This window comes from Hippoglossus hippoglossus, chromosome 12, assembly GCF_009819705.1.
Source record: "Hippoglossus hippoglossus isolate fHipHip1 chromosome 12, fHipHip1.pri, whole genome shotgun sequence".
NCBI lineage: Eukaryota > Metazoa > Chordata > Actinopteri > Pleuronectiformes > Pleuronectidae > Hippoglossus > Hippoglossus hippoglossus.
Genome location: NC_047162.1, coordinates 14,014,163 through 14,031,953, shown reverse-complemented (window position 1 = coordinate 14,031,953; position 17,791 = coordinate 14,014,163). Strand labels below are relative to the sequence as shown.

Genomic DNA, 17,791 nt, shown 5'->3' with positions numbered 1-17,791 from the left:
GATGCTCGCGGATCTGCTCTTTCTTCGAATTTGGTGAAGCTTTACCTGGTGATTTACAAGCGTTTCTTTTTTGTCGTCGCTTCCTTGCAGGTCCAGGTGCTGCTGTATTTCCTCCAGCTGGAGACCATTCCCACCCCGGACAGTAAACGACAGAGCATCCTCTTCTCCACTGAAGTATAGAGCAAACACTGGCTGTGACACCATGAAGGAGAGAAAAAGATGAGACGGACCTTGGCTCAAACTGAGCCTGTAGTAGTATGTTTTTTCAATTGACCAGATTCCGTTAGGCTCTTGCAGCTGGTTAAGGATTGTCTATGGCGATGCCCGCTCCTCTTGAACACAGGAGGGCGTCATTGAGCCTCTGAAGCTCAGTGTGCGTCGCTCTGTTTTCATACTGCTCGTGTTTAGTATGACTCCATGTTTCCTCAGTGATGTTGTGGGTGTGTCTGACATCTACTGTTTCTCCACGTTGCCCTTTGTCGGTCTTAGCATTGAAGAGATGCGAAAAAACGCGTCTTTCCTGATTCGTGGGTTAAGCTCGCCAACATATCACAATCTCCATGTATCTTTGTGTTTGGGCATTGTTCTCTATCTGTGTTTTCTGTTTTGGGACAATCATCCAAGTCAAGGCTCCCGCAAAACATGTTTATTCGTCTCAGACGTCCTTCCACGTCCACGTCGAGGAAAATTCTACTTGTGTCTTACATGATCTCAGTGCTTTGTTTCCGACGAGACGCAGGGAGACATTTGTTGGAGTTCCAAGCAATGTCCAGCGCTGCCGCGTCACTGGCTTTTTTCTTTGTGGTACAAAAGCCGCGGGGGGAAGCAGACACCTACAATGTTCAAATGTTTACAGCGTAAACAAAACCTGTTCGGAGTCGGAACCAGACGGCTCAAAGAAGGACTGTAAAATAGAAGAGGAACACGAAGACTAGAAATAAACTGCAACCTGACTGCCAGCGGTTTGTCTGACCACAAAGATTTGACCCTACTTGTGTTGTTTGTGTCTCCAGGTAGTCTTCAGCGTAAATACCCAGGAAGCAATATATTTTCTAACATAGGAGTCGTCTGTGTTCATATCTTTGCTGAGGAAATGTCCTTCTTATTGTACCATAGGACATCTTTGCCAAATTCATATGTTGTTTGTTTGTTTGTTTCTCGGAAAAAAGGAAGCAGTTGTATTTACAGTTACAGTTTGTACATAATCTTTACAAAAAAGAAGAAGTTTTTTTTCTTTTTGTTTAACAATTTAATCATTGTTGCTATTACTGTAATTTATTTTCGGGCCTGGGGGACAAATTGGTTTGTTTTTATGTGAACTTTGTTTGGGGGTTTGATTAAGGAAGTGGTAGGTCTTAGCCTTGACTTTGAGTCTTGCAGTAAATAAGCAGGATTTAGCCTTGATCTTATAGAAACTACTCAACTGTTCAGTCCAGCCGATCTATTACTCATTTATCATGAAGGCAACACACACACACACACACACACACACACACACACACACACACACACACACACACACACACACACACACACATATATGTTGAAGTTACATACTGTCTGCTGCTGGGGAAAAGGCACAAGCTCTTTAACTGCTGGGTGTTCCTCAGCAGAATGTCCAGAGACCATGGTCTGTCTAGTGTAGACATTATGCAATGTCATAAAACACACACACACACACACACACACACACACACACACACACACACATATATGACATTGTCTCTATTAATCTGTGGCTGCAGACGTGCACTCATGCAATGTTAGAACTACTGTATTTATTACAATTCAAGTGACCTGAGCACTCAGCATTTATGTGCATTGAAGAGCATATCTGTTGGTTTAATGAAGGAATCTCATTTTGTTTTTATTTAATTTAATTTCTCTCGGCACTCAAATGTTCTGACAACTGTTCATCCCCGTTCTCCATCCGGTTGAACCTGAAGACGTCCCTAACGGCCAAGTTAAAGAAAAGCTCTTAAGATGTTTTCTTTTTACACTAAAACAACATATCTGTGTCCTTGATTTAACATGCAGGCATGTTTTTATTCTCTTTTCTTTATCTTCTTGTTGCTCTGTTTACAAACGTGTCCTCACACACTTGGCTTTGGGACGCCGTTAACTCACGAGGATCCGGTTTATCTCAGCGTGTCACTGCTTGGCCCATTTAAGGATACACGTCACGGTTCGATTCCCATATATACAATATCATAGGCATGAAGCTCAAAACCATCTGATCGTGTTACTGGATCTGTAAAGGGCTAGTAAGATATCACAGGAAGGCATAGGCAAGTACGTTTTAACATGAATGTCCGTAGACTTTTAATGGCGAGAGGAGTCTTTCCTCTTTGGATACATATCGATGTTAAAAGATTTGACGCCCAAAAGACGTTTATGTCGCCTTTCTCTTTAGATTTTACAGAAAACACCATCACTCTATCATCCCCATGAAAAACGGTTGAGGTTTGATTCTGGAAGTGTCCATGCGTTCATTCCCGGCCCAGTTGTGTGCATCTTTAATACTGCCACTGTGCACCTCCACCAACTCTGGCCTGTGCAGCATGCTCACAATCGACCCTCGTCTATATTTGAGGGGATGAATCCACAGCTCATCAGTTCCTCCGTCCGTGCATCACCTTTAGAAACAAGTCCCGATTGCCTACACTCGTCTGCCCTATCGTGCCTCGACACTCCTCCTTTGGTTTGAGCGCCTGTGGTTAAAGGAATGTCAGCGGACGCCGGAGACGTCGCTCGGTCTCCCGTTGCCTTTGCTGAGGGCGGCCACACACCTCTCACTTCTTAAACAAGGAGCTAAGACAGGACCTTAAGCTTAAGCACGGTCTTAGCTCGTATTGTAAACGCCTGCCACCCTCGTTTGACTGTGATGCTGTAAAACACAAACTGTGTCAGTCTGAAAGGGGCAAAGGACAGAATCTCCTGCCCTTTACAGTATGTTTCTTTTAGCTCTTAAAAAGTTTCAGCTCCTTTAATGCCTTTTATTTTTTATTTATTAACCTAGTTTGCTATAAGAAGGTCTACTGGATCTATTTATTTATGATATTATGTCATGGAAAACTGAATTAATGTTAGAAAAATGATCTTTTATGTGGGGGGGGGGGGGGGGGGGGGAGTCTTATGTTACAGTCTGCTTATCGAACATCCTGTTAAAAGTTATGTCGCAATCACAACCACCGCAAACACCTTTTTTAACCCCCCCCCAACTCCTGCATCCTCCAACATTGTCCTCTCTGTAGTAATTTGTGTCTTACAACAGACTGGCCACTGTGATTGTTTAGCTATCTGGCTTTTAGAGAACAGCAGGTATCAAGTTCCTGTCGATTCAAAAACGGTAGATTAAAAACTTCTCCTTCTTCTCCACAGCGTTGTATAATATGTATTATACTAGAGAGTACATAATTGGGTTTTTGGCTTTTATTTATTGTGGCGTCCATTGGCTTTTGATGAAGATGTTAAAGTTGATCAAGCTGGTAAACCTCTAGTCTCTTTGAAAAGCCAAACTGTCAGTATATGGTAGAAGAGGGGGAAAAAAGTCCTATATTACTCTAAAATCAGATTTTTGTTTTATTTTTTGGTCTGTTGCTTGTCAGTGTATCTGCATGTACCCTCCATAACACGGTTCCCTCCATAACCTCGGTTCTGTACAAAGTCCACACGGCAAAAGAAAGGTTTAGTTTTTCTGTGCAATGGCCTGAAACTATGGAACATATTGCTCTATATGAAAGTTACAAAGATTTTGCGTTTATTGTACATGGCAACCGGAAATGATCACAACATTTTCATACCATTAATAATAATAATTTGAAATGACCCTGTGCAGCCACCATACTCTGATACGTTGACCTCTGGGTGGGAAATGCTTGTTTCTCTTCTGTTCAACTTTTACCTGTAAAAGCTGAGGACGAGACTTGCTGACCAACCACAAACTCTTGTTCCCTGTTGAATATTCAATGTTCTGCTTGTAGAACTGTAAAAAGGAAAACTGTATTCTGAGGGCAAACATGTTTGGAAGGCATTTGCAGCCTATGTTTGTACACAAAAATGTTAAATAAAATCTCCTGTATCAAGATCAAATGGCATGTTTTTTATTTTCTTCATTTTCTTTAGAGAGAGAACGACTGAAGCTGAACCTGGAGCAGACAGTGACTGGTCCAAATATTCACAATGAGCTGTTATGTCATTCACAAAACAGTGCAGAGCTGTTTGAAATTTGAAATGAAAGATAATAACAAATTGAAATTATTCTGAATATTTAAACTTGTCTGGAAATGTTTTGACCCATTTGTTATATAAATAAAATACTCAGAACATTCCGATTTAGACACTAATAAAATGTATGTATTTAACTCTTTCACATAATTTGATGTTAACTAATAACATTAAAATCACACCCAACATATCTGCCAGTGAAATTTCCTTTACACTAAACTTTCCTGTTGCAATTGTCAGTAAACTGAGTCATGCAGGCCCTGGACAGAATGACGAATGGACTTTCTTAATCATGACAATATGAAGTTGTGATGACTGATGTGATGCGGTGGGCTACTGGCAGAGGGCATTGTGGGTAAATGTAGTCCTTATAGGAGTCACCTCAGGCAGCACTTGCACATTACACTGGAGCATCTAGCTTCTTTACACAGCTTAAAGACATGGGTCAACATTTGGACGTGCATCCTCTGTAATGATGCATGTGAAACTAAAGACACTAAAAGCACATGGAACTAATTTCAATGGGTTTTATAGGGCTTATTAAACCATAGAGCTATGATATAAAAACACTCACTTCACAATGGATGAGAGTGATCACTCAGCTCCAACGCTCTGCAGACAGACTAAATATAAAAATAATCTTTTGGGGGAAGTGGGAAATACCAACAAATGTATGATTAGGTGAAATAGGGAACATGCAGCCATCGACACGTGGTCGAGGTTGGAGGGCTCTGAGGGCTCTGTGTGTGTGTGTGTTCCAAGTAGTACTCATGTTGTGGGGATCTAATTCTGTTTACATTGGGGCCAAAAAGTCCCCATAAGGTAAGTTATTCAGTTTAAGGTGAAGACATGTTTAGAGGTTTAGGCTAAGGTTAGGTTAAGGGTAAGGTTAAGGGTAGGCTTGGGTTAAGGGTTAGGGGTTAGGGTTACACAAGTAAAAACTATGGATAAGCTTGCAGGAACTCATTTATTTTAACTGAATTAAATTTTATTGTATTTATTCTCTTTTTTATTTACTTCATCTGTCATCCCTCAACTAGTTGTCATCGTTTGAGTCATTGGTTATTTCCATATCTTCATACGCCACTGTTTACGAGAAGCAACCCAGCCCCCCCCCCACCGCCCTCACACACACAAAGTGTGAGAGAGAGAGAGAGAGAGAGAGAGGCGTGTTTTCCTGGTGTGCACCTTCAAACTTCACAGACCAGCAGCAGCAGCATCGTGTCAGAGGATTTACAGCTTTTTGCTATTTCTTATATTCACTTTGTTTCCACACATTGAAGTTTCTTGTCATCTGGATGGAAAGACTATTATTTTCACCCCAACAATCAGGTAAGGAGATAAATATAGTTGTTATAGCTCGTTTATGATGTTTAAAATATGTCAGATCAGCTTTGGATCATCTTCTAACATGAGGGGAAACTGATTAAAAGCAATATATCAACTAAAAGGACTGTTTTATAAAGGATATATTCTCAGACTATATCAATTTATTGTTATTCTTAATTTTTTTATTATTTTACTTTATACACACAGGGTTTTCTCCAGTAATAACAATGATACTAATAACAATACATAAGCATTTCTTTGTGATTTCGGTAGAGCTGAGCTGCTCCATTGATTGACAGGGTAGTGACAGGTCCCCTCCTGCAGGATGTTTATTTTCTTATCACTTCCTCCAAGGCCTCTGAGCACATACTGTATATCAATCCTCATATTAATGGAGAGGGGGGGGGGGCAGTTGTATTCAAAGCAGCCAACTGGAAGAAGGTCAAACAAGAACGCTGAGCATGTGATGGCTTAAAGTGTGGGTGATGACCTGTAAACCTGCAGCACTGTGATTCCCTTTGTTTTGTTTCGTTTCCTGTGCAGGTTCAGAAATGTTTTCATCCTACAAGCTGAAAAGTGTTGATTTGTGCACAACTGCTTTATTTTTACATTTATCTCTCTCTCTCCGGGGGGGAAGAGTAAATACAGACAAATACACACATAATTTAATGTACTACATTTATTTCTTAGTAAAAGTTAAAAACATCCAGTAGATGTACATTTATTAAGTTTAACAATATTCTTATTTGCAGTTAAATCTGCCTATTTCAATTATATCTGCTAATTATTTTTGCATTAAATTCAGATTTCGATTTAATCTACTTTTTTTCATACGTCACATCTATTCTGATCAACCTACTTCTTGTAATTTTCATTTCCTCAATTCGTAAGCTATATTTAAACAATTTCACAAGTTTTAAATTTAGTTTACTCAGAATTGTCAAAACGTTTCACCAAATATATCCTAGTTCAGGTTTTTTAGAGTGTTGATGATTTTCAGTCGCAGTAGCTTTTCCAAACCTGCTGGATAAACCCTGAATTCCTCCGGGCTGATGTGAGCAGGTTTCAGCCGAAAACAATAGAGGAAACAAGAAAAGTGGGACTTTGGCCAATCAGGACCAGAGCAGTGAGTCACAGGGTTAAATGTCATCAAAAGAGGTCGATTTGAACAATGTATGATAAGTGACAAGAAAAGAAGAATATACTATTTTTTCAACACTAGTACACTTAAGTGTAGTTATGGTCTTTTAACAAGCTTTGATCATGTAAGAGTCTGAGAGAGGAAATGAGAGTTTCCCTCCCTCGTGTTTTGTGGTTTTATATTAGAATAACTGAATATAACTGAATTGAAACTGAATTTGGCTGATATATTATCACCACAACTTTTCATCAGTCAAAGTTACTTAGAGTTGAACTTGTCAGGCATCCACTGGAAGCGAGTCCATCGGTGTTCAGCGATCGAGCAGCAGGAAGAAACGTCTGAGCATCTTCAGGCCTCAGGATAATACATGTGAAGACAGGTCAAACTAGCTTGTGCAATTGTATTAAAATTGTGTGCCTCATTATCCATCCATCCCTCCCTCCATTATTTATACCACTTATCCTTTGAGGGTCTTTGGGGCGAGAGGCGGGGTGCACCCTGCTCACCAGTATATCACAGGACCAATCCTCATCATTACTACCTTAATCTACGGTAACATGGGGACTGAATAAACATTGGATTGGGAATTCCTGTTCTGTGACATATGCTAACGTAAGGCACCAAAATAGATCAATAACAGAAAAACAATCTTGTTGAGTCTTATCTTGTCAAATGTTTCTGACCACAGAACTGGCAGGAATTTTGACTCATGTTTGCAGATGGTTATTTTTTCCACTGTCGTTCATAAAGTTTCCCTTCGGCTGGTTTCTGCTCTGTGCGCTTTGTCTCGCTTTGATCTGACGGGATAAAACCAAGTTCTTTACGTGTGTTCAGCCAACAGGATACAATGTGTGATAATGATCTTGGTATAATAACGTACAGCAGTGCATTTAAGATGTTCATGTTGGTATCAATATTTTTTTCAAAACTGCTTTTAATATTAACAAATAGATAGATTGTTTGTGACATTTATTATAGATTTTTTACTATATGGTTTATTATATACTTATTTCATGAGCCTATCATTGTAGATTGTTTTATTGACACCCTCATATTTTGCTGTTAGTTGACCTTTGTCATATATTTAAAGTTTCCTTTAGTGTCTTGAAACATGCCCATTTATAAAAGGTATCCTTTATTATATTATAGTAATAGTAGGAAGTACATTTTTCAACTTTAAGTGCATAAGAAAAAATAATAGTTGAGCATTTTTTACTAGTTATTATTATTATTATTATTATTATTACTATTACTATTAGTAGTAGTAGTAGTAGTAGTGTTTTAGATGATGATGAGCATTAACGACATTTTGTTATGGTCACTGAGAAATCAAATATCGTGTCGGATCAAATCATCTGGACCCAAACTAAACTAAACACATTTTTCCACTCTTGCAATGTCTCATTAAATTTTATTTAGTGTTCAAAGATCATTTCAATCATTTCAAACTACTGGAGAGAACTTATATAATAATAACAATCATAATAATAATAATAATAATAATAACACATCTGTCTCACTTACTCCCCTCAGCTGTTGTGCACTCAGGAACTGAACAACTTGACCTACATCCCATTCAAACTCTTCACCTCTGCGAAGGCTCTCTGAGGTTGAGCCCCTGTTTGTGATAACACACTCTAATCTGCTTACAGTACAGAGGAATTCAGCTAAATACCCTGAGAAAACACAGCAGGGATAGTTTTACAGCTTTCCTGTAATGGTGCAATGGCTCCTCAAATTCAGAGGTGCCTCACTTTGGGTAATTATCAGTGATTTTTGGAAGAATATGATGTCAGTGGTGGGAATGATTAGTGTGTGGAAGGGTTTCGGGAAACTGGAATAAAAGGTGCATTGTTGGATTGTCTGCTTTGGCCCTGTGCGGAGAATAAATTGTCCCCTGCTGTCTACCAGAGATAGATGGCTCTTCTGACCTGTTGTGTGGTGACCTGCAATCTGTTTGTTCAGGCTCCACCACTGAGATTGTGTTCTCCCTCTTCCTCTCGTTTCTCTACAGGCCACTGCTCTTAATTTGCTGTAGCTGTTGTGCAAAAGTCCCAGACGCTGTGTCGTCAATGTTCCCGCCACCATCTGTGAGAAAGTCAACCAAGCTGTAAGAGGAAGGCTGACAGACGGGTGTGTGACGATAAAAGGTATGAGTGAAGTCAGGCCTCGGACATGATGTTTGTGGTGGGAACTTCCTGTCTTGGCCGTGCCCCTGTGACACAATCACTCTTCCATTAAGCGGTTTGGCGAGCAGGTATTTTGTCTCAAAACACGTCAGGCAGCTTAGTGAGTGGGATGACAGCACCAAGAAAGCAGAGAAGACAGAGAACTCACCATGCTGAAGAGTGACCAGCTGGTCTATATTGTCCTGGAGCTGGTGATCGCCTGCCTGGCTGTGGCTGGAAACATCCTGGTGTGCTGGGCCGTCTGCCTCAACTCCAACCTGCAGACCATCACCAACTTCTTTTTGGTGTCACTGGCTGTGGCTGATATCGCTGTAGGGCTGCTGGCAATTCCCTTCGCCATCAGCATCAGGTACCATTTCATTTTTTACACCTCTTAATTATAATTTGTTTTGACGAAAAATCTGTGTAATCCTGAATCAAAGCATTAAATTCCACACCAAAACCCTGGGACTGATTTGGGCCAATGATTCACTAGATTTTAATACAGTCCATATTTCTGAACCTGTGATATTTTCTTGCAGTACCGGCTTCTGTGCAAACTTCTACGGCTGCTTGTTCATCGCCTGCTTCGTGCTCGTGCTCACCCAGAGCTCCATCTTCAGCCTTCTGGCCATCGCTGTGGACCGCTACATCGCCATCAAGAACCCGCTCAGGTGAGGGGAGAAGTAAAAGGTCCAATCCACTGAAAACTGAAACAGGGACGGAGACTTCCACAGTGTCACGTTATCCATAATCAGGTCACTTTTCAAAGATTTCTGCTACTGTATGAAGTTTGAACCACTTTTTCTTTTTTGGAAAAGAAAACTTTAAGGGTATTTTTCTTGGCTCGTGCCCCACACCTCCAGCAAATTTCATGGAAATCAGTTGAGTAGATCTCGCGTCATCCTTCTACGCATCAAGCAAATCCAGTGTTCAGACAGAGATATGCATCTCCACCGGCCTTACTGGGTTCCTGTTTTCATGCTGTTGAGAATATTTAAACAAGCTGAAGCGTTATTTTCATCCATGTAAATCAACACCATTCAAATAACATCGTAAAATAGCCCAATTGCTTTTGCAGCTAAGAACAAAACCAAACCCACGGCTGTTTAATCACCGCTGCGTTACTCCAGTCATGAGAGGATATTTCATTGAGTGAAACACAGCAGGTGATAGATTTGCATAAGCAGTTGCATAACAGCTCCTGCATCCTTGTGTGTGCTCACAGATGACAGCAAACCAATCATTCATCAGAAGTTTACATAGCTTTATATATATATATATATACTGTATATTACAAGGGGGACTGTTTTTGATTAAGTGTAGTTGATCTTACAAAGAATAAATTATTATTCGAGCAGATTTTTCTTGGCAACTCCTAGAAAGTAGAGTTTGCAAGTAACTTCAAAATAAAATGATGTTTGAATCTTTTTTCATTTATTTTTTTATTTTAAGGAATCAGGTCCTGCTGTCTAGACATTTGCCAAGTTCCTGACAGATCGGACATATGCTGACCAAACACAAATGTCCAGACTTTGAATTTATACCACAAACGCTTTTAAATATTAAAGCTAAGACCACATTTCTGCTCATATCGTCGATACACATCATATTTGTGTTTAAGTTTATTGACACGAAAGCCTCCCAACTCCCTTCTGTGAAACCAAATCCAAGTCAGAGTTGAGTTACAAGCCATCAAATCATCACTGCAAATAAAGATGGACGACACTTCTCCACTTCCTCCCACTATCCTGAAATGAAGCTAAAATATCCTGCCGCCATCTTGCCCATTTGGATTCAGCACAATAACAATCTGGGACCGTCGATACACGCTTCAGTTGTATCTTTCCTTAATGACATTCCAGCTCCATTAGCATCAAGTAACTAATTCAAATTAAACTCAGCTAATGTACGTTTTCCAGTAATGGCAGCACTCTCATACGCTGTCTTCTTTACCTAAAAAACAGTAAAAAAAAAAAAAAAGCAGGACAACTAATATCTTTCCTAGGTTTATTAAATGAATAATTCCCCCACGCTTGAATGCACAACCATTTTGTCCTCATTTGAATCACCTCATATTGACTTTGCTGCAGATACGATCATAATGAAGTTAGATAAGGCAGCCGGCCCTCATGTATTAGTGTGTCCTCCTCTCAGGTACAACAGCCTGGTGACAGGGCAGAGGGCGAAGGCCATCATCACCCTGTGCTGGGTCCTCTCCGTGGTCATCGGCCTGACTCCGATGCTGGGCTGGAACACAGGTGGGCCATTCATTTAGAACAACGTAAACGCATGCTTCCAATGCCTCAGAAATCTTCTTACCCTACATTGTAGGAAAATGTGAAGTCAAACACTGTTACTCCGGTTTCTGAGAAGATAGTCTAATGTCTGAGTTTTGACTTGTGTTTGTTTCATTGTCAGTTGTTCGAAGCAATGACATCTGAAAATCTTTATTTCCAACCACATCCTGTTTTAAGCTACAACAACACATTTCTAGAACAATTGTTTTCAGAATGAACAGACACACAGAATGAGGGAGAAAAGCATGAAATAGACACTTGAGTAAAACCGCAAAAATGCATTAATAGTATTGAACCACTAGAGAAAAGTGCTCGAGTTCAGAAATGAAGCCGGCATTTTCCCACTAGTGTCAATCTTTCTAACTCACAGCACAGATGATTACTGAGGAGAACACAGGTAAACAGTTGAATTTGGGGTCACCTAAATCCCAAACCGTGCTTGTTCACTGTTGCCACAATTAAACAAAAAATCCCCCCTGTCTCTGTTGCACAGGTTTGAACACCGAAGCCGCCACCAACACAAGCAGCACCTGCCCAAATAGCCTGTGCGAGTGTCTGTTCGAAAGAGTGGTCACCATGGACTACATGGTCTATTTCAACTTCTTTTGCTGTGTGCTGGTGCCTCTGCTGGTCATGCTGGTCATCTATGCCAACATCTTCATGGCCGCGCAGCACCAGCTCCGGATGATTGGTTTCAAAGCTGCACACATGCCCGCTCTTGCAGTGGTAACCTCACCTTCGAGCTCAACTCGCTCCACCCTGCAGAAGGAGGTGCATGCCGCCAAGTCACTGTCCATCATTGTGGGGATGTTTGCCTTTTGCTGGCTTCCAGTGCACATCATCAACTGTTTCAACCACATGTGTCCCGACTGCAATCGCCCAGACATCTGGTTGATGAACATCGCCATCATCCTCTCCCATGCTAACTCCGTTGTGAATCCCTTCATCTATGCCTATCGCATTCGGGAGTTCAGGGAGACCTTCCGGAGGATCCTGTCCCAGCACATCCTGGGGCAGGGGGATATGCATGGGCTTGGCGATGGCAGAGGTGTTGGGAGCAGCAGGAGCAGCATCGTCAGGACTTCTTCCTCTTCCCGCACCAGTAAAGAGTCATCATGTGGCACTGTAGTAAACAGTTACATCCTAGACCCTGGTTCAAAGCAAACCAAAGCTAACCAGGAGGCATCTTGCCACTGGACCACAAAGTTAGACTCTGCACCAGGTGGCCACACACCCAACTGTCACCAAATAAGAAGCGGTTCACTAACACAGCAGCTGCCGTGCATCATGGGATTTGCTGCGCAGGAAGGAAAAGAGTCAGACACATATTTCGGGGGAACAACAGATGCTTTGGAGCTGAGAGACAGTGGGAGTGGTATTACTTTTGTGAATGTTCATGCCGGCTTCTTAAAACAGACGGACTGCACCTGCTCTGCAGAGCTTACAGAAGTCTCATGACACAGAGATTTAGGAATATAAACTGTATTTATACTGCCGTCAAATATATAACATTCTGCAAATAACACGAAGGATGAACAAAGCAGATCGATAGCAGCAGTAAAGCTGTGTTTCATCTTTTTGTTGTAATATCTTGTTTTGCTTGGTTACTTTGTTCTCAGCACCGATCTCTGATTTGGATCAAATCTACAAGAAAACAAAGAAACGTGCTAATGCTTAAATTCTCCCACATTTTTTTTTAGGTGTCTTTTAAACAATTTGCATCTTGGAGTGCATAAAAGTACTTTCAACTGCCCTGGATCCACTGTATACGTGTTTTTAAAACATTTATATGATAATGTTGCATTATTTTGTACATGGTCACCTGTGTTATTTTTACCCACTGGAGAATTAAATATGTCTTTATTCCGCAGTAGTTCACTTTTTATTGAGGTTTTTTCAAGATAATTGTGACTATTGGACTGAGTGATACGAGGCGAGCGTGGGGGAAACAATGATGTTTGACAGGTATTTCAAGGCGAGCACTATCTCTTGTTTATAGATCTGTTGAAAAGTCATTTCTCAAACTGCTGGATGACCACAGAACACCTGATGATGCTGGTTTGATAACTGCCCGGCAACACGTGTCTGTTGCTGCCTCAACAACAACTAAGTGACAGATGATTCAAAGGCGCTGATGTATACGAGCCAGTTACCACACACCCAAAACAAAGCTTGCGGGTCTAACCAAATATCAGCCCATATGCTTGTAACACACACACATACGCACGGCCACAGACGACTCTGCAGGAGGTGTTTACAGAGCGGCCCTGCTGCTGACGCCAGTCAATGGGCCTAATGCAATGGAAATCAAATGAAGGTTCATTTGATGATGTCTTTTATTATGCCATTATGCCTTCGCTCTCCTCATTTAGAGGCCCTTTCACTGCGGGGCATTAAGCAACACTTGTGTGCTTTACAGAAATCCAGGAAGAAGCATACATGGGTATGTTTCTAGCTCACGTACTGTGTATTTATTTATTTTTAAATATATACATATCAGTTGTTTATTACACTTTGTGGCATTTTACAGCAGTATGCAAATCAATAAAGCCATTTCCCTTTGATGTTGTATGCTTAGTTTTTTTTGTACTATTCAAACCTGAGTCATTTGTTTTGTATACAATAAAAGTGATGAAGATAAATACACAAAACACTGTCCTGCCTCACAGACACCAATATTTGTTATGTGATTACAGGCTCCAGCAGGATTCATGAGAGGATGATGTCCAGTAGAAATACAATCAAACAGTAGGGGAGGAAGTACTCAAACATTTTACTTAAAAAGTGCAGAGAAAAAGACAAAAATGTACTCAGGTAAAAGTTAAAGTACCACATTAACTTTTCTTCTTGAGTAAAAGCAATTTAAACTTAAAGTTTGTGCCTACTGTATATTCAGTTTGATACAAGAATAGTTCACACTCTGTCATTAATGAAGAATGATATGCTTTGTAAAAATGGAATTGGAGTAGAAAGTACAGACATCTCCTGACATGTGGTGGGGTAACAGTGGAAAGTATCCTATACCTGAAAATGAATCTACTGAAGTAAAGTACATATACATGAAAAATATACTTAGGCACAATAACAAAGTAAATGTACTTTGTTTAATCCCACCACTGTAATCCAATTGGCCTTCTTCTAGGACACCATTTATTTTATAAACTACTAAATAGTTAGTATGTGCTGCTTTGTATAAAACTGATGTCACAGGAATCATCACAAAATAAGATGATTTTCCCGAGCTCGAACATACAAGTCCCATGATGCACCACGGGTTCCATTCCACCGGAAGCACTTCACTTGACTACTGTTGCATTGTGGGTAAGCGGAAGAAGGCTCAAAAAGAGACGCGAAAGCGACAAGAGCACGTTGCAGAGTCAAGAATTAAACCACAAAGAAAATCTGTTTCCAGAGCAGAATCCAGGTAAACGTGTTATTGTTTTTTATAAATCTGGGTAATCGCTTAGCTTTGCTTAACCAACAGTGGTGCTTGGCCCTGTGGCGCATCTGCACCTTATTCATTCACGTAGCCAACATGGCTGCGTCTATTATCTGCGCTCAAAGTGTACGTTTGAAATTCAAATGTTTGAAATGGAGCTGAAGTCCTGTTGAATGTTGGTTTGTAGGTTGTAGCAGCAACTAGCTTCATATAATGTGTGGAGATCTTTGCTCTGGTTCTGTACTCTGCGTTATTTTATAAGTTAGCCTAGCCGGCTAACGCGGCTAATTTAGCTAGCAGGCAACTCCCCCCTTGCCTCTGCGATTACACACGTCTTATTATTATCAAACTTGAAGTTCATTGTTCTTAAACTGCTTTAAAAAATACTATGAACCATTTCACTGTAATGTTTGCAACTGTGGTCGCCACCTCACAGGATGATTTGTATTCGCAGCACCAGAGCTGCTAATGCTGCTAATGGAGTCGCACAACAAATTATTCTGACGGAGCCAGTTCCTGGTTTCTTAGCTTTTAAACATAACAAAAATCAAAGTGATATTTTGCTGTACAACTAAAACTAGCTACAAGAAACTGTTTCAGCCCAACAACAACTTATCGTGCTAAATAGTACTACATTGGAGAGGATAGGATGGTGGGAGTTGACATCTTAGTATTGCAGGGATTATAATGGGAACAGCATATTTTAACACGCTCTTTCAATACTTGTTGTGTTTCAGGAACACAGTTGAAAAATGTCCATCGGCGTACCAATCAAGGTTCTGCATGAAGCAGAGGGACACATCGTGACCTGTGAGACCAACACTGGAGAGGTGTACCGGGGCAAGCTGATCGAGGCCGAGGACAACATGAACTGCCAGGTTGGTCTTGATCACTATAAATATAGAATAAATAAGGACACCGCCACAGTTATGTTCTGAGCCTTTTGGGAAATAAGCTGGTTCACACAGTGATTACTAGATTACTTGTGTCTAAATCGGAGATTATTGATTACAAGTTAAAATTTGGTTTTGCGACAGCAGTCAAACTATTTTTATTCAGTCCTGGTTCTACAGAAAGTAATACCCATAAAGGTGATCATTTCACAATGTTTTTAAGGGGGAAATTTGCACTGTACCCCATTGAACTTTTCTGCAGGTGCTGCTGTTAAGTGTTTCACTTATTTCTTATTTAAGATATTTCCTCTGTGTTTTACTCTTGTCTAAATTATTGTATTTGAAGCTAGATAAATATAAATAAGTGACAGGAAATTATGCCGTACTTGTTATATTCTAGAATCCAAGTTGTTAAACCAGTTCAGATGGTTAGAAATAAATGAGCAGAGTTGTGTTATTGAAAGACCAAAATTGTGAACCACTGATTCAACAGAATGGCTTGGATTGTTATTTAGCTTAAGTCTTTACTATTTAATTCAAGCTTAATTTAGCTTGTGTATTTTATTCAAAAAATATGGGTAATTTACTATAACACTGTAAAAAATGTCAGCTGTGATTAAACCGGCAAGCAACTAAAATTAAAAAAATCTTTCTTCCATTGCTACAGATGTCAAATATCACAGTGACTTACCGTGATGGCCGGGTGGCGCAGTTGGAGCAAGTCTACATTCGTGGCAGCAAAATCCGCTTCCTGATCTTACCAGACATGTTAAAGAATGCGCCTATGTTAAAGAGTATGAAGAACAAGAACCAAGGATCTGGTGCAGGAAGGGGAAAGGCGGCTATTCTCAAAGCACAAGGTGAGTGGGAAGATTTATTTATCAGACTCATGCCGATTATTCTGGCCTCCTGCAGTTTACACAGTTTACAACTAAGCCAGGGTTTTTCCTTCATAGAAAATTCCGAGAAGACCACCTCCGTCAAATTTCTAGCCCAGTGTAAACCACTTATAGTGACCACGTTTGTCAAGAGCCAAATTCATCACTATAAGAGGTTTATAACTAAACGAATTGCGTAGCTTCTGTATAACGTTCCCGTAACTAGAGGGAAAGGTGACGGGGCCACACACACTGACGCCGCTGCTCACCTCACTCACTCACTCACTCAGACACTCACTCAGACACACTAACACACAGTGTAATAGGGTAAAAACAACAGAATTTGTCAACGTAGAAAATGTATGGAGAGCTGGAGGAGACTGCAGCGAGTGCTCTGCTTGGCTCGATGCGGTTGGCAGTGCGCAGCAGGAATGAGGAGCAGTCAATTATTGACAGAGCCGGTTAAAAACTGGAAAACATCCTTTTTACTGTTCCGATGTGTATGAACAGCCTCCAAATGAACACTGTAAGCAGCCTTAGTGGAGCTGTGCATGGCTCTCCGTGTGCCTGGGTAACAATCCTTTAAAATCTGACTTGTCTCAACATTTCTGACAAAAACCTGTTGGGTTCAAAAAGTCGAATTTTATAAATGTTCCACTTATCCTCAGTAGCTTTAATTTATTAACCTGTTTCTGTGACCAGCTCCCTCGATGAGTGACGCACTCTGTTCTAATGTTTTTTGTTTGTATTGAAATGTGTTGTCTTGTCTTTTTGTCTGCAGTGGCAGCTCGAGGCAGAGGCCGTGGTGGAATGGGAAGAGGAAACATCTTCCAGAAGAGGCGATAATTGCGACATCTGTGTTTAAGATTTTTACATTGTATAGTCTTTTTGATTTTTGTCTTTTTTGGATTGGGTATCTTGGATATTGTTGCAATCCTGTTTGCAGATTACTGCTTTGATTTCATTTTTTATGAAAATAAACATGTCAACTTGATGTGTCCCTTTTTTTTTGTATTTGATTTATTTATATAACACATTAAAAACAACAGGAGCTGAACAAAAGTGCTTTACAGTCATGTTAAAGAAAAGCAACGCAAGTATGGATCAAATGATAAGAAAGGCAGTGATCTGTAGCTGACTGATTGGGAGAGGGTAGAGACAGGTCTTATTAGATATTTTCTTTAAAGATAAACAAGACTGAAGAATTTTGCAGTGGTTCTTAACTGGTAAAAGCAACCAGTCACAAAATGGTTGACCTGTTTATCCATATTAATAGTTAGTAATTTGACCACTGACATCAAAGTCACCTCAACCTTTACTCTCATTCATCCACTTAATTGCTACAAAGCTGAATGAAAGGCCAGAGTACAAAGCTGGAACAAACTGCGATGTTAAAAAAACCCACTATAAATAAAA

At 40.3% G+C, this 17,791-nt stretch overlaps 3 protein-coding genes across 5 annotated transcripts in view; all 3 read left to right on the top strand.

Annotated features, from left to right (window-relative positions):
• bcr (BCR activator of RhoGEF and GTPase) overlaps positions 1–4,092 on the top strand; it is an 81,036-nt gene extending 76,944 nt beyond the window's left edge. For both annotated transcript variants that reach the window (XM_034603010.1, XM_034603011.1), the window contains one exon: positions 91–4,092. In XM_034603010.1, coding sequence (XP_034458901.1) covers positions 91–180 — 90 coding nt within the window. In that variant the 3' untranslated portion in view covers positions 181–4,092. The remainder of the gene's footprint in view (positions 1–90) is intronic.
• A 4,891-nt stretch (positions 4,093–8,983) lies between these two features.
• adora2ab (adenosine A2a receptor b) lies at positions 8,984–13,747 on the top strand. Its single transcript, XM_034603015.1, has 4 exons — positions 8,984–9,235; positions 9,408–9,539; positions 11,023–11,126; positions 11,659–13,747. Exons 1-4 carry the CDS (start codon positions 9,036–9,038, stop codon positions 12,621–12,623), a joined length of 1,401 nt encoding a protein of 466 aa, XP_034458906.1. The 5' UTR covers positions 8,984–9,035; the 3' UTR covers positions 12,624–13,747.
• A 695-nt stretch (positions 13,748–14,442) lies between these two features.
• Positions 14,443–17,369, top strand: snrpd3l (small nuclear ribonucleoprotein D3 polypeptide, like). Of its 2 annotated transcripts, none has more exons than XM_034603017.1 (4): positions 14,443–14,589; positions 15,342–15,482; positions 16,165–16,357; positions 17,157–17,369. In XM_034603017.1, the coding sequence occupies exons 2-4, from the start codon at positions 15,357–15,359 to the stop codon at positions 17,219–17,221; spliced, it is 384 nt and encodes a 127-aa protein (XP_034458908.1). In that variant the 5' UTR covers positions 14,443–14,589; positions 15,342–15,356; the 3' UTR covers positions 17,222–17,369. The 2 variants fall into 2 exon arrangements, with proteins under 2 accessions (XP_034458908.1, XP_034458907.1); XM_034603016.1 differs by lacking the exon at positions 17,157–17,369 and adding an exon at positions 16,549–16,583 and having other exon boundaries at positions 16,165–16,465.
• Positions 17,370–17,791: the final 422 nt, after the last annotated feature.